The 17,455-nt window shown below is 47.9% G+C and overlaps 1 protein-coding gene across 3 annotated transcripts in view; it reads right to left on the minus strand.

The window, feature by feature from the left end:
* Positions 1–16,649, minus strand: part of PCGF6 (polycomb group ring finger 6) — a 54,295-nt gene extending 37,646 nt beyond the window's left edge. The window contains exons 1-3 of one of the 3 annotated variants that reach the window (XM_088448681.1): positions 16,533–16,649; positions 10,361–10,460; positions 1,542–1,638 (exon numbers count right to left, since the gene is read on the minus strand). In XM_088448681.1, the coding sequence (XP_088304807.1) occupies positions 1,542–1,638; positions 10,361–10,457 (194 nt within the window). In that variant the 5' untranslated portion in view covers positions 10,458–10,460; positions 16,533–16,649. Of the gene's footprint in view, positions 1–1,541; positions 1,639–10,360; positions 10,461–16,087; positions 16,368–16,532 lie in introns of those variants that run through there. The other 2 variants (XM_088448680.1, XM_088448679.1) reach the window with 2 other exon arrangements.
* Positions 16,650–17,455: the final 806 nt, after the last annotated feature.

Raw genomic sequence — 17,455 nt, forward strand, 5'->3', positions numbered from 1 at the left:
ATACATGCCCACGCCATGACGCTACCACCACCATACTTCACCGATGAGGTGGTATGTTTTGGATCATGAGCAGTTCCTTTCCTTCTCCATACTCTTCTCTTTCCATCACTCTGGTACAAGTTGATCTTTGTCTCATCTGTCCATAGGATGTTGTTCCAGAACTGTAATGGCTTTTTTAGATGTTGTTTGGCAAACTCTAATCTGGTCTTCATGTTTTTGTGGCTCACCAATGGTTTACATCTTGTGGTGAACCCTCTATATTCACTCTTGTGAAGTCTTCTCTTACTTTGACACATATACACCTACCTCCTGGAGAGTGTTCTTGATTTGGCCAACTGTTGTGAAGGGGTTTTTTTTCACCAGGGAAATAATTCTTCTGTCATCCACCACAGTTGTTGTCTGTGGTCTTCCGGGTCTTTTGGTATTGCTGAGCTCTCCGATGCATTCTTTCTTTTTAAGAATGTTCCAAACAGTTGATTTGGCCACACCTAATGTTTTTGCTATCTCTCTGATGGGTTTGTTTTGATTTTTCAGCCTAATGATGGCTTGCTTCACTGATAGTGACAGCTCTTTGGATCTCATATTGAGAGTCAACAGCAACTGATTCCAAATGCAAATGTCACACCTAGAATCAACTCCAGACCTTTTACCTGCTTAATTGATAATGAAATAATGAGGGAATAGCCCACACCTGTCCATGAAATAGCTTTTGAGTTTATAGTCCCATTACTTTTGGCCTCTTAAAAAGTGGGAGGCACATATAGAAACCGTTGTAATTCCTACACCATTCATCTGATTTGGATGTAATTACCCTCAAATTAAATCTGAAAGTCTGCAGTTAAAGCACATCTTGTTCGTTTCATTTCTAAACCATTGTGGCGGTGAATAGAGACCAAAATATGAAAAATTATCTCAATGTCCCAATATTTATGCACCTGACTGTATGTCACTATTTATTGTGTTTTTTTTATATGTCTTTTGATTACATTGATTAGGTATTTATGTGAATAAATTATTCTTGTTTATTATTATATACAAGCCTTTTGCACCTTATTGGAAAGCAAACACCATTATACGTTTGAATTTGATTGTGTATATTTATATCACTATACGCAGTATCTAAAGTTCTTTCAGTTTTTACATACATCCCCTTAGGTCTTAAATAGACCTTTTACTTGCGGCTGGTGATATACAATTATTAATCCTTAACAGTGCCAGGAAGTGTAGTGATTTTTTCACTAAAGCCAGATTCAACATCAGACACGAACAATCTCATCTTATTCTCAGTAGAAAGGTAAATTATGATAATAATAATAATATATCAGCGGGCCTTTTAAACAAGCATTACAAGCTATAATAAACAAATAAAAACATAGTAACGTGGGGCTGCAAGTAATGGCTTGGAGGGCCGCATGTGGCCCCAGTGCCCCTGTTGCCCATCAGTGCTCTAGCCTCACAAATCACATCTGGAAATAAATGAGGATTACATTTTGTCATAAGCTTCACGTTATTAGACAGACAAAGGCAGCCATAATACTCACCTTATATTGTACAGAGGCTGTGTTTGATGTACCACAATGTTGCACTTAGGACATCGGTTGCTGTAGTAAAAATGCCTCACTATGCAACTTTTACAAACTGAAAAATAAAAAGCAGCATTGGTTGCCAAATCCTGAAGCCAAATTGTGATTTCTCATGGCTTACTACTGGCTCAGCATAAATGAATATGATTTGCAAATAAAAGCGGGTTAAGAGCACATTATAAATAGCAGTAGGATCCATTAAATGTTGGTGATATTTATTGCAAATGAGAGGTAACTGCACAGAAATTCCAGTCGGCAATGGCTGCATTAATAATGGTGGCTGATCATGCTGCTGCCTTACATGAGCAACATAGACATTCCCCACCATCAGCTACAATTGTTACACCACTATGTTATGTATCAACCATTCCCCAGCACATATCTTACATTGTAAGATCATTTAGGCATCTTCTGTTTCTTGTCATTTGTGTCATGATCTACTCTATGTACAGAGGCTCTGATTCAGAGCCGGACACTCTGACAGAGCGCTCTCGCTCTGAATCAGGGCCGTTCTTATTTATTTTTATTTTTTTTAGAACGGCCTCCTGGCTGCTCGCATAGCTGTGGGTGACCACTTACAGCTATAGCGAGCGGCCAGAAAGATGGTCGCGATGGTCAAGACCATCGCGACCATCGGGCTTGCGACGAGACCCTTGTGGTAGGGTCTCGTTGCCGCAAGCCCCAGAGATATCTTGGCTCTAACAGAGCCGTAATCTCTCCCAATTACATCACTCGTGATGTCAGTGGGGCCGGCCCCAAACGGAGGCGTTCACATGGGAACGCCTCCATTTGGGCAGCCACTCCCCCGGCCCGCCCACCAAAGGGGGCGTGCTGGCACTCAACATCGATAGCACGCCCCCTTTGGTACGAGACCTGGAGCGACGGATTGCCCGTCGCTATCCGGGTATCGCGCATGACGGAGCCGGCTCCTTCGTGCGCATGCGCACTGGCCCACCATTGACCCGGTTGCGACCGCACATCGCTTGCGACCGGGACAGAATCAGGTCCAGAGTACACTTAGTAATATGTCAGAGCATTTACAATTTAGGGCTAAATGTTTTATAATCTTTCATATTTCAAATGTAATATCAAATCATTTTCACCCCAACAGTATAAAACTTAATATTCCATAAAACTAAAAAATATAATACCAAAATTTCCCTTCAACAAGCAATTAGTCTGACCGTTAGGGTATGAAATAAGTGGAACAGACAGAAGCTCTGTCAAGTAAAAAATTAAATACACTACTGATTATACAAAACACGGCTCAAAAGTATTTTAGGAAAATACAAAGAAAAATTAATGTACATTGTAAAAGCTGCAGTAAGGGATGTAACAGCCAACAGTGTTTCAAAACAGTAAGATAGGCATTGATTTATTTTATCTCCCAAACATTTCTTTATTGCTTTAGAGGTTATTTTCATACATCAAGGTCCACAATTGCACACATTGAAGGTGGATACTCCATTTCTAAATAATATTACCACTAGACTGTAATAGCAAACTTGTGACATAGAGGGGGAGATGTACTGAGCCTTGGAGAGAGAAAGTGAAGAGATTATGGACCTCATTCAGAGTCGGTCGTTGCAGCCGCACGGTCGTACGCCACCGATGTTCGCTAAACTGCGCATGCATAAAGTTCGCAATGCGCGTGCGCAAATTAGCTGCTACGATCAGAAATTTCTCTCTCCTTGAACACAGCCAGGTCGGTAGTGACAGAATGAGGCGTTTGTGGGTGGTAACAGGGGAAGGTGCTTGAAAATATGAGATATGGTAAGAACTTACCCTTGCTATCTCTATTTCTACGAAGTCCATAGGGTTCCACAGGATACCTTGGGGTATAGGTGTGACGTCAGTCGCTGGGCACCATAGAGTTAAGCTTTTCAGCCTCCCAGGATGCACTAGGGTCCCCCTCCTATACCCCGCCCCCGAGCCAAGGCACCTCAGTTAGTTATCAAGCCATAGGCCGGAGGAGGAGAAGGAAGAGAGAGAAAAAAGATCTGGACACATACAAGAATCACATTCTCACCAGAGGGAGACGGAAAAACCGGTGACCAGAGCAAAGCCCATCTGCAGCACAGGTGCGACAGGGCGGGAGTCCTGTGGAACCCTATGGACTTCGTAGAAATAGAGATAACAAGGGTAAGTTCTTACCATATCTCATATTTTCTACTTCAGGGTCCATAGGGTATCCACAGGATACCTTGGGGATGTCCCAAAGCAGAATCCTTTAAGGGTGGGGACGCTCCTGTGCAGAAAGGAGAATCCGCCGCCCGAAGGAAGCATCCTGAGAGGCGAAGGTGTCAAACCTGTAATACCTCACGAAGGTATGGACAGAGGACCACGTAGCAGCCTTGCAGATCTGAACTGCCGAGGCACCACGTCGAGCTGCCCACGAAGGACCCACAGACCTAGTGGAATGAGCCTTCAGAGAAGGAGGGACCGGTAGGCCTTCATGAAGATAAGCTTCAGAAATAGCCATACGGATCCAGGCTGCCAAAGTTTGCTTTGAAGCAGGCCAACCCTTTTTACGGAAGCCATAGAGGACAAACAAAGCGTCCGACTTCCTAAACGAAGAAGTGCGGTCAACATAAGTCCTTAAGGCCCGCACAACATCCAAAGAGGCCTCACCCACGGAAAGACCCGGTGAGTTAAAGGCCGGAACAACTATTTCCTCGTTAACATGAAACTGGGAAACAACTTTGGGAAGAAATTCGGGCCGAGTGCGGAGCACTGCCCTGTTCCCATGAAAAACCAAGAAAGGGGGTCTACAAGAAAGAGCCCCTAACTCAGAAACACGTCTGGCCGAAGCAATGGCCAGAAGGAAAACAGTCTTAGCTGTTAGCCATTTAAGATCCACTGAGCCCAGTGGTTCAAACGGCGGTCCTTGGAGAGCCCTCAGGACCACAGCCAAATCCCAAGGCGCCACAGGTGGAACAAAGGGAGGCTGAATGCGGAGAACACCCTGCATAAAGGTGCGCACATCCGGGATTGTAGCAATCCTACGGTGAAACCAGACAGATAGGGCCGAAACCTGTACCTTCAAAGAAGCAAGGCGAAGCCCATGATCTAGTCCCGCTTGCAGGAAGGCGAGAATCCGAGACAGACGAAACTCCCGCGTTGCATAACCTCTCGGTCGACACCACTGGAAGAACGTATGCCACACGCGATGGTATATCCTCGCGGAAGACGGTTTCCGAGCTCGTAACATGGTACGCACCACAGAGCTGGAAAACCCCCGGGACCTCAGCATGGCCGTCTCAACAGCCACGCCGTCAAAGACAGCCGAGTCAGGTCCGGGTGAAGGCAAGGACCCTGAGACAGAAGGTCCGGTCGTAGCGGCAACCGCAGAGGACTGTCCACGGACAGACCCTGAAGGTCTGAGAACCAGTGCCGTCTGGGCCACGCGGGAGCTATCAACAGGAGCGTCCCTCCTTCCTGTTTGAATTTCCGGATTACCCGTGGAAGAAGGGAGACCGGAGGGAACAGGAATGCGAACCGGAACGTACACCGGACGGACAGAGCATCCACCAGAGACGCCCCTTCGTCTCTTGTGCGAGACCCGTACACCGGCAACTTGTTGTTGTGCCGGGACGCCATGAGGTCGATTTCTGGAAGACCCCACCTGTCCACCAGTAGTTGAAAAACGTCCGGGTGCAGGGACCATTCCCCCGGATGAACGTCCTGGCGACTTAGAAAGTCCGCCTCCCAATTCAGCACTCCCGGGATGAAGACCGCTGATATGGCCGGAAGATTGCGCTCCGCCCAAACCAGGAGCCGAGAGACCTCTACGAGAGCCGCCCGACTGCGAGTTCCTCCTTGCCTGTTTATGTAGGCCACGGTGGTAGCGTTGTCCGACTGGACCTGCACCGGGCGACCCTGGAGAAACCGCTGTGCCTGCTGGAGAGCATTGAAGACCGCACGGAGTTCCAAGATATTTATTGGAAGCTCCGCTACTGTCGGCGTCCACCTGCCCTGGAACAAGTGTGGACCCGAAACTGCTCCCCAGCCCCGAAGACTGGCGTCCGTTGTCAACAGGACCCAATTTGGAACCCAGAACGGACGTCCCTTGTTGAGGTGGGTCGTCTGTAACCACCACGCAAGGGACAGGCGAACCTCCTGGGTGAGCACAATCGTCCGGGACTTCAGAGACTGAGGCAGCCCGTTCCATTTGGACAGGATCAGGTGCTGCAGAGGTCTGGAGTGAAACTGGGCGTATTCCACCATGTCGAACACCGACACCATGGAGCCCAGTAACCTCATCGCCGAGTGTAAGGACACCCGGCGGCTGTGCAGGCAACTGCGCACCCTTGACTGTAAAGCAGAGATCTTGTCCTCCGTCACGAAGATCCTTTGCTGTCCCGAGTCCAATAAGGCTCCAAGATGCAGAATCCTCCGAGACAGGATTAGAGTGGACTTCTGCCAGTTGATTAGCCAGCCGTGCCGTTGCAGCAGTGCAATGGTCAGGTCCAAGTGGCGTAACAGGAGCTCTGGAGATCCTGCCACCAATAACAGGTCGTCCAAATACGGTAACATGCGGACTCCCTGCAGCCGCAGAGAAGCCGCCATGACCGCCATCACCTTGGTGAAAACACGTGGTGCTGTTGCCAGGCCAAAAGGTAACGCCCGAAACTGGAAGTGGTCGCTGCGGATTGCAAACCTGAGGAACTGTTGATGGCGCAAAAGAATAGGGACATGCAGGTAAGCGTCCTGTATGTCCAATGACACCATGTAGTCCCCAGGTTCCAGCGCCAGAATGATGGACCGTAGGGTCTCCATCCGAAACTTCGGGACCCGCAAAGACTTGTTGAGTGCTTTGAGGTTGAGAATCGGACGATATGACCCATTGGGTTTCTGTACCAAAAATAGATTTGAATAGAAACCCTGGTCCCTCTGGGAGAATGGAACAGGCACTATAACTCCAGCCTGGAGCATAGTGTGCAATACCTTCCGCAGCTCCGTAGCCTTGTTCCGGTCTGATGGTAGACCCGTGGTGAAGAAGCGAGCCGGGGGTCTGTGCCGGAAGGAGAGGGCGTATCCGTGGGAAACCACCTCCAGAACCCAAGTGTCTGTCGTAGTGGTCGACCAACACTGGGCGAACTGTAGCAGGCGGCCTCCCACCCTGGGATCCCCCAAAGGGAGGCCCGGACCGTCAGGCCGCAGGCTTGTCATCTGGCTTGGGGGCCGGACGTCTGGTACTCCATGCCTGCTTCCGGGGCTTGACCGATTTCTTAGGGCCAGCCTGTCGAGGAAACGACTGTGGTTTGGGCCTGCCCTGGGCCCTAGATGACCGAAAGGATGATGGTCCCGAACCAGAAGAAACAGCGGCCGACGGGAGACAAGCAGATTTGGCTGCCGCCAGCGTGGCCACAATCTTATCCAGATCCGGACCGAAGAGAACTTCTCCGGTAAACGGCAACGCTTCCAGACCTTTCTTGGAATCTGCGTCCGCCTTCCAGGATCGCAGCCACAAGGTGCGACGAGCAGCTACCGCTGCTGAAGAAATTCTAGACACCAGAGTACTAATGTCTAGAGCCGCCTCGTTGATGTAGGTGGCCGAATCACGGAGATTGCCAATCAACTCCGCCTGTTCGGCCGGACAGTCGGATTCAAAAGAAGCCTCTAATGAATCCGGCCAGCGCTCCATCGCTTTGGCAACCCAGCAAATGGCCATAGCCGGCCGTGCTGCCCCCCCTGCAAGGGAATAAGCGGACTTCAGGCAGATTTCTACCTTGCGGTCCGTAGCATCCTTAAGGGAGGACATGGATGGCATCGGCAATGTGGCACTACGGACAAGACGGGTCACGTGAGAATCCACCTGTGGAGGGGATTCCCACTTAGCAAAATAATTATCCGCGAACGGATAAGCCACCGCCAGGCGTTACTGCGGCTGGTATCTTTTGCCAGGTTGTTTCCACGCCTCCTCTAAATGGTCCACCAACTGACCCGAAAGAGGAAAGACTGTGGCATCGCCCTTCACATCTTTGAAAAAGGCATACTTAGATTTAGCCGCTGGGGGAACTTCGTCCTCAATCACCAAGGCTGTGCGGACCGCCCGAATAAGTCCAGGAATATATACTTTGGACTTAGCATCAGCGTCCTTAGTACGGAGAGGTTCCTGATCGTAAGGATCCAGAATCTCCCCATCATCAGACGTCCCTTCGTCATCCTCAGAAGGAGCGGACAGAGACGCCACCGGCCTTTTATGAGGCCGCATCACAGACTCCCCTTGCAACACATCCGACAAGTGCTGTACAGAACTTGTCAGGGAGTTAACCCACGCTGGCTCCTGTGAACCCGGGAGCGGGGAAATAGGGAGACTGTGGGGTACCACCAATTGTCGTGGGAACCCCTGCATGGGTGACGACACCACAGACTGCTGGGACAAACCCATCGGAGTAAACGCGGGCTGCGGAGCTAACTGGCCCACTAAAGCTGTTAACGCCTGAGCGAAACAAACCCAGGGCGGCTCCTGTACCGGTGCTGTAACCGTAATAGGCCGCGCCATGGACAAACACTGCCGGCAAAGGCCCTCCGCGCTACCCTCCCCCTCCGCTAACGGTACTTTGCACGTGGTACACTGTAGCCGGAGGGGAAAATCACTTTCAGACATGATGGCACCACGTATGTGACCTCTCTCACCAATTAAGTATTAAATAGGCGAGAGACCACCCTGCAGCACCGCACCGCAAGGGCTTTAGCAGAAAGAACAGGGACAGTAATAAAGCTGACAGTTTAGAGAAGAAAAGTTACAGGCAGCGCTAGCTGTGACCCCAGATGCTCACCAGCATCCCCGGATCGGTACCGGCGTTCTGGTACCGGCGGGGGTGTAGGGAAGACAGCATGGACGTCAGGACTGACTGTCCATGCTGTACATCCAGATGTGCAGCCACAGCTGCACTGAAGAAAGCTTCAGGGGCTCTTCTAGCCCCCACTCCGACAGGTGCACCCGACGCCGGCCGGGCACCAAACTAAACTGAGGTGCCTTGGCTCGGGGGCGGGGTATAGGAGGGGGACCCTAGTGCATCCTGGGAGGCTGAAAAGCTTAACTCTATGGTGCCCAGCGACTGACGTCACACCTATACCCCAAGGTATCCTGTGGATACCCTATGGACCCTGAAGTAGAAAACGGGGAAGTGGAGATCCGAAAGCAGGCGTGCCTAATTATGCGAACAGCGTTTTATGGGAGTGCATAATTAACAAAGTAATGTCATGGCACATGTGACCTGGGTGGTTTGTACACTGACCTGATCGTAGTGCTTAAGAGAGGGTATGGTCAACCTTAAGCTCTACGACCAGTTCCGATGGTTACCGATGGTCTCGATTAATCCTTATATGGCCGGAGATGACGTGTAATGCGTACGAGAAGGGGGCGTATTTTTTGTCTTACGGCCGCATCTTCCCCTTGGTCGGCCAGCTAACGATCCGATCTTAAGGACGCAACTTGTGAGTGCATCACTTGCATATCCGGCCCCTTTTCCCTTACGACCGTGCGGCCGCAATAACCTACTCTGAATGAGGTCCTAAGTACCTACCCAATCATCTCCTGTCACATTACAGGCTGTTTGAAAAATAACAGGAGCTGATTGGTTGGTACTTTATATCTCTCCATGGCTTAGTACAGGGGTAGCCAACCTCGGTCTTCGATAGCTACTAAAGGCGCGTATCCACTAGTCGAGAAAAAAAAGCGATTGAACGATTACAACATTGTAATCGTTCAACTGCTCATTAATCGTTCATTAATCGTGCAGTAAAATGCCGGCAATGATCAGCGATGCACGTTCCCGCTGGTCGCTGTCGGCATTTGTCATCGCCTGAACATGCAGGCCAACCTGTCAATATCAACAGGTTGTGCATGTTCGGGGATGAGGGAGGGTGCCTGCACTGAACGACATATCGTTCACTGTGGGCACTGCACAGTGTAATGAACGTTATCGTTCAGTCCTTCATTGTCGGCAAGTGGGCACATTATCCACTGCACAGGATGATGAACGAATGCACAATTGCAATGTTGTAATCGTACAATCGTTCCACTCTCGTGTAGTGGTTACGCCCCTTAACAGTTCACATTTTCCAGACCACCTAGCTCAGTGATTCCCAACCTCGGTCCTCAAGGCACACTAACAGTCCTGGTTTTGGTTATATCCATGCTAAAGCACAGATGGTTTAATCAAAATAACTGAGGTACTAATTAAGTTGCTTGTGCTCAAGTATGGCAATGCCTAAAACCTGGACTGTTAGTGCGCCTTGAGGACCGTGGTTGGGAACCCCTGACCTAGCTGGTAAACAGGTGTATTCATTACTTAAGTTGCCCATTGACTAGACGATTAAGTTGAACGATATCATTAATAAATCATTTGCCAAAAATTTCTAAAACGACCATCGATGCGCGCCCCAGCTGGTCGTTTAGACATCTATCATCGTGCAAACATGCTGGACAACCTGGCGATAACGTCAGGTTCAGCATGTTTGCAGATGATTGATGTGCCTACACTGACGGACTGCTCGTTCAGTGTAGGCACATCACAGACTGACAAACGACTGCACAATTACAATGTCGTAATCGTGCAGTCGTTTTGAGGTCTGGTAGTGGATGGGCACCTTAACACATTTGAAAAGATCCACAGGTGGAGCTAATTATTTCACTTGTGATTCTGTGAGGAGACTTGGAAAACATGTACTGTTGGTAGCTCTTGAGGACCAGGGTTGGCTACCCCTGGCTTAGTACATCTAACACAAAATGTATATAGCGGCGTTTCTGAGGCAATGACACTCACATGTGTGGAGACATTCCGTTATGGTAGTGGCATCGATGAAGTAACCTTTACAGATTGAACACAGAATGTAGGGATTCAGGTCAGCGAGATTAATCATATGCTGTAAATGAATGACATGGCAGTTAGTACCTAATAGAAAGCTCCCGGACAAAAAAATGGCTTGTATTCTGTCACAATTACTACAAAGCATATACCTTTAAGAGTAATAGTATTTATTTATTTTTATTCAAAAAAGTTTCACATTTATTGGATCCCTTGCTTCTAGTATATGGTAAACCCATATTTGACATTGGGAAACAATTTGGAAGCAATATTGCAACATTAGCCAAGGTTTTTACTACTGCATGTCTTTACGTCTAAGATTATGTACGGCTCTGGTGTTCATTCTAGCACCATGCACCTGCCACAACCCGTGCAGTTCCTCTTTCCTGCCTGGGGTGTTGATCTCTGCTCTGGTGCTTCTAGCACACTCTGGTCTGTATCTCAGCAACTTGTTGCATTAGCTGAGTGTGCTAGAAGCACCAGAGCAGAAAGCGACACCCCAGGCAGGAAAGAGGAACTGCATGGCTTGTGACAGGGTGCAGGGATGAAGAATACTACCCTCAGATTTTTGGATGGGATTTAAGCCTAAAATACAAAGACAAGCATTGAAAATGTTGACTTTTAATCTACCAATCATTTCTTAAATAACAGTTATATTTGTGGTCATTGTCATGCTGGAAAGCCCACCTGTATCCACATTGCAGCATTCTGTAACGGGCAACCAGGTATTCTGCCAACATATGTGTGAATACTTTTAATAATTCCCAGGGCCAATGGTACCAAAACAGCCCTACAACATCAATAACCCACCACCATAGCTCATGTTGGGTATAAGGTATAAGGTTAGGTTGATAAGTATGGCTTACTTCTCTGATGGCAAAGGGGTTCTAATTGTTGTTACATTTACCCATAGAACCCCCAAGTACAAATGTTCTTTGCCAAACTCCAGACACTTCAATTTGCCTGTAATTTTCAGCATAGGCTTTCTTCGAAACCGGTATGATTTACCGCCGGACCCATGCCCGGTGGTTGGAATCCCGACAGCGGCATCCCGGCAGAGGAAATCCCGATCGTCCAAGGTAAGTATTGTCTAACCTAATTCTACCCCCTAACTTCCCTTAGGGGTGCCTAACCCTAACCTTCCCCCCCAGCGCCTAACCCCCCCCCTTCCCCGCCGCCCAAACCTAACATCCCGGGGGGGTGCCTAACCCTAAATCCCCCCGGGAACCCTAAACCTGCTGGAACAAACCATAGTGCAAGGCAAGGGGTGCAAATGCATTTATTTTTTTTGCATGCAGGGAAAATACTGGCTGCTTGTGCAAGTAGCATACAAATACTGGGTAGCTTTATTTTACACTGAAACTTAGAATCAAGACACGCCCAACTTTAAAGTACAAATTTATTTGGCGCAATGGCGGCGAGTTGCAGATTTTTCCTTGCATTGCACAGAGGTGTGCAGGAATATCTGCGATGTTGGTACACAGCCACACATCGATCAGAATTGAATTGCCCCCACGTTCTTTCTGCAAATTTTAATTTTGTTGCAGTGCACATGGTTTTGCCAAAGTGCACATTTTTTATTTCTTTTTATTTACTCCTAACTTTGCATAGTTACCCCAGACACTGCTGAACTCCAACAGTGATCCTTGGACTTTTGGGAGCGTATCTCACCTCATCATTACTGTGGACAAGACACATTAGCATCCGATTCCTGGTGAATCGCTGTTTTGTTATACTATTAGAATTCATGGTTATTCCTTTAGGATCCAAGTATATATTATTTTCTAGCAAATATTCGATTTGCAGAGAACACCAGTTATTTGTCTTTTGTGTAATTATTTGCCATTCCTCCTTTGTGGCAGATGATAAAAGTTTTATTTTCACCTGGTACTACATTTTTGCACCCTGGTGCAGCAGGAAGACCAAAAAAGGTTCCGTAAACTGGGCATACGCGCTACAATTATCGGGGCGATCCGCCCGATATCCGTGGATCACCCCGATAATTGTAGTGTGTGTGTGGGCGACAGAGGGTTAAATATCGCTCCGTCGGGCATGCCGGGTCAGCCACCATGCCCGTCTGATGTGATATTTGAGAGTTAAAATGTCGGACACATCTGGTAGTGTATGCCCAGCCGCGGCCGACAGACATTTCCTGCGCTGCTTCCCATGGAAGGAACAGGGAAATGTTTCCTCCCCTGGGGCAGAGCGCAGATGTCTGGGCTAATACACTGCGAGAAATCTCACAGTGTATGCCGCCGATATCTGCAGGCTGCCAGATAAAATTTCAATCGGTCTGACAGGCATTTTATCTGGCCGTGTATGCCCAGCATTACAAATAACTCTTTATAGTGGAATTTTGCTTTGTTTGATTATCTGGAACAAAACAAAGAACATAGGGAGACAATAATTTTGTTTTATAACCTGTTTGTGAAAGAAATATAGTCTAACTCATATAAAAGTATTTAGTCTGAATTATTGCATTAGAATGAAAGGCAGTTTTGTTTTTTTACGTTCATGATGCAGCTATTTATCTGCTGTTTATTTTACATTGTCTTTTTTGTTCACCTTCTATCAAGGGTGTCAATATTTATGGAGAAACCGTTACGCACTCAGTGACCACTTTATTAGGAACACCTGTATACCCATTCTTGATAATGCAGATATATGATCAGCCAATGATGTGACAGCAACTTCAAGCATAAAGTCATGCACAATGATCCTGAGGTTCAGTTGTTGTTCGGACCAAACATTAGAATGGAGACAACTGTGATCTCAAGGTTTTTGGTTATGCAATGATTGTTGGTGCCAGACGGAGTACTTATCTCCCGAGATATTCACGCACAAGAGCCACCAGAGTTCACAAGAGAATGGTCCACTGAGTGGCAGTTCTATGGGCCTAAATACATTGTTAATGAAGAGGTCAGAAAAAGCAACTGTAACTCAAATAACCATACGTTATAACAGTAGTATGCAGAAGATCATCTCTGAACTTAGACCATGTGGAATCTTGAAGTGTATGTGCTACAGCAGCAGTAGACCACATCAGATTTCCACTCCTGTTAGCTAAGAAAAGGACACAGAGGGCTACAGTGGGAACATGCTCCCTGAAACTGGACAATTGAAGACTGGAGAAAAGGAACATGGTCTGAGGAATCTTGCTGCCTCATATCTATAGTTCAGGATGGTAGTGGTGTTAATGAGTAGAAAGTTTTTTTTTTTTTTATTTCCTTTGGTACACGTTAGGCCCCTTAATACAATTGAACTTAATATAAATGTATTTATTTAAAAATAGCTAAATGCCACAGAGTGTGAGTACTGCTCAGGTGCTATTAATCTGCATCCCCTTATGGCCACAGGCTACAAATCTTCTAATCATGGCTGCTTCCATCGTAATGACTCGCCATGTAATGTAACAAAGCATACGTCATCTCAATCTGGTTCCATAAACATGACAATGAGTTTAGTGTGCTCAAATGGCTTCCACGGTCACCAGATCTCAATCCAATAGAGCACCTTTGGGATGTGATGGAATAGATTTGCAGCAACTCTGTGATGCGATCATATCACCATGGATCAATAGGGGAAATGTATCAAACATTCTAGAGTAGAGAAAGAAGTTGCCCATAGCAACCAATCAGCTTCAAGGTAGCATTTATCAAGTACATCCTATAAAAAGATAGGTAAAAGCTGATTGATTGCTACAGGCTACTTCTCCACTCTTTAGGAAGTTTGATCCATCTCCCCAATATCTTCTAAGGAATGTTACCAGCAGCTTAGTGAATCCATGCCATGAAGAATTCAAGCCATTCTGGGGGAGTGGGGTCCTAGTCGGTACTAGAAAGGTATACCTAATAAAATACCCACTGAGTGTGTAGACTAGAGCAAAAACCTGTAAATGAATAGGCTAAATAATACAGTCTTGGATGGAATATCGCAAATAAAACTTCACTCCAAAAGAGAACTTATCTGAGTTGTGGCATTTAGACAATCAGAATGTAGTGGACAAATCGATATAAGGCGGTTACAATGATTGCATGTTACTTTCATGTTTCACATATGTGAATCCACCTGACACATTTACTTCTTCTTTAACTAGTATATAGATAATAGGCTGTGATGGCCGGGATCCTGTACCCAACCCATTTTATTAGGGATTGGGTACAGTATCCCAGCAGTCAGGATGCCGGCGGTGAGAATCCAGACAGGATTTGGTAAGTATCATAACCCTCCCCCTAACCCACCTTTCCTGTAGCCTAAAGGTGCCCATACATCTGACCGGTATTTCCGCGATCCTGCGACGCGATCGGAAATGCCGATCTGCCGGATGGAAACGCCAGCCGGCCAACATCGATGGTCAGCGATCAGTCACAGGATCGCTGAAATATTAAGGTGCCCATGCATCTGACAAGTATTTCCGTGATCCTGCGACACGATCGGAAATGCCCATCTGCCGGGTGGAAACGCCGGCCAACATCGATGGTCAGCGATCGGTCGCAGGAACGCTGAAATATTACATGTTAAATGTCCCCGATCGCGATCGTCAAAATCCAACATGTTGGATTTCCGTGATCCCGTGATGCCGGGTTGCAGCACACGCGGCAATCCATTGCTGACGGATGGGCCCCATAAGCCTACCCTCTTTCCCCCAGCCCTCAGCCTAATGGGGCCCCTCCATCAGCGATGGATTGCCGCAATCCCGCGGTGCTGCAACCCGGCATCTCAGAAATCCAACATGTTGGATTTTCTCGATTTCACGATCAAAAAATTATCGCGATCGTCAAATCGGGAACATTTAACATGTAATATTTCAGCAATCCTGCGACGGATCACTGAACATCGATGTTGGTCGACCGGCGTTTCCACCTGGCAGATCAGCATTTCCGATTGCATCGCAGGATCGCAGAAATACCAGTCAGATGTATGGGCACCTTAACCCTCCCCCTAACACTTATCATTGGGATGTCAGCGGTCGGGATTCCAGCACTGGTACTCTGACCGCTGGGATGCCGACTACATACCCTCCAACATTTTAGAGTATGGTACATGGGGGCGTGGCCACAGATAAAGGGGCGTGTCCACGGGGCTGGAGGCATCGGCGCTGGCTGGTTTAAAACTTGCAGTATAAGTGTTATACTGCAACTTTTATATACAGGCGCTAGCGGCTGTCAGGGCAAACTTTAGAGGAGGAAGGAGGACTGAGAATAGCAGGCTGTCACTCAGCAGCGCTGCGGGAGTCCTGTGTCCCAGCAGCGCTGCTTAAGAAATCGGGTGATTGTACCAACCCGGTACAAAACGGTACAGCCCCTGTTGCCGGTACAGACCATTAAAAAACGGTACTGTACCGGCTGAAACGGTATAGTTGGAGGGTATGCGACTACATCCCGCTCAGTGTGCACAACTTCATAAAAGAAAAATATCCTTCACTAACTTAATATAGGGGCACAACATGTTTGTACATGGTAGTACTTGCAAGTGATGATGTTTGGGGAGAGGCTGGGCACTAGAGGCCAGGGCTAGTAGGGGTACAGAGTATACTAGATCTGTAATATAGTCATATCTTCTAACCATGTGTTTGCTGCCCCTACTCACAATATAACCACACAGTGTATGTCTGTACAGCAGTATAGCAGACGGTAATGACCAGGTAACATCACATGATGGGAACTGCCTGCCGAGCCCTCTCACCTCGTCCCCCCCGGTCTGCCTGTCCTCCCCCGCCTCATTCCCGTTCCACCGGACATCGCTGCCCCCGGTGATCTCGGTAAGCAGGAGGCCCAGGGATGTCCCGGTCACCGTCTCCTGATCATCCTCGGGCCTCCCCGCGTCACCGAGCTCCACCACCTCCATCCCGCCAGCTGCCAGCACCGGCAGGCCGCCGTTTGCAGTACGGGGAGACAGCAGCGCGGGAGTTTCCGCTCACAAGTCACTGCGCATGCGCCGGCTGGGCTCATGTAATAATGCCGCCGGGAAGTGTAGTTTTCATGTGACCCATGACCGTATACAGCAGCTGTTTGTGTGCCCAGCCAGTGCCCTGGCCTCATTTATTCCTATGTCCAGGACACATTCTGGAGAACATGGCTTATAAAATGTTTAAATTATTCATGCAGACATTTTGGTGCTGGATAAATACCCATACATGCCGACATTCTGGCTGCTCTCTCCAGGACTGGGCAGCAAGGTCTGCGTTTCAGGGGGCGTGTCGGCAGAAGTGGTGGCGTTATTGCGGCCCCACACACCTAATTTTTGGGAGCCTCCCGGCCATTGCGGGAGAGTTGGCAACTCTGCAAATAAATACCTCTCCATGGGGCCTGTTCATCATCTGTAATGGGCCAGTAAGGACCTCTAGCATTTGTCTCCTCTTTGGCAGCGGCCATTTTTGGATGGCCGTTTTCTGAGTCTGCAGCCACCAAGCCACCTTGAGTCAGCTTTTTTCACCCCCTGCAATCTGGCACCCGATGCACGTGCACCTCTAGCCCCCCCTAGTTGCGGCCCTGGTATGAGGTATCCACTTGCCAATATAAATGGAGGATTGAACGATAACGTTATCGTTCAGTCGTTCATTAATCGTGCAGTGGATATGCCAGCAACGACCAGCGATGCACGCTCCCGCTGGCCATTGTCGGCATCGCTCTTCGCCCAATCATGGCGGTCATCCTGACGATATCGTCAGGTTGTGCATGTTCGGGGATGATGGAGGGTGACTGCACTGAACAACATATCGTTCAGTGTGGGCACTGCACGATATCGTTACCGTTCAGTCCTTCATTGTCGGCAAGTGGATACACGCCTTTACTGCCAGGGAGTCTTCCTGGAATAGTAGCAGACTTCCTGATGAGTTTAGCAATCTCCCTGATTGCAACTTACTACCATCATGTAGCTGTTATATACTTGGGAAAGAAAAAATTAATTATAGCTATATAAACTGAAATGGGATCAGCAGTGCCATCTCCCTGCATTGGATAATGCAATAATTCCTATGGCTACATGCATTTTCAAATAAGGTTTCTTGTGGCTACTTTCATGGAAGAGTAAAATGCAATACATGACCAAGCC

This window comes from Taudactylus pleione, unplaced genomic scaffold, assembly GCF_031769625.1.
Source record: "Taudactylus pleione unplaced genomic scaffold, aTauple2 ptg000464l, whole genome shotgun sequence".
Lineage (NCBI taxonomy): Eukaryota > Metazoa > Chordata > Amphibia > Anura > Myobatrachidae > Taudactylus > Taudactylus pleione.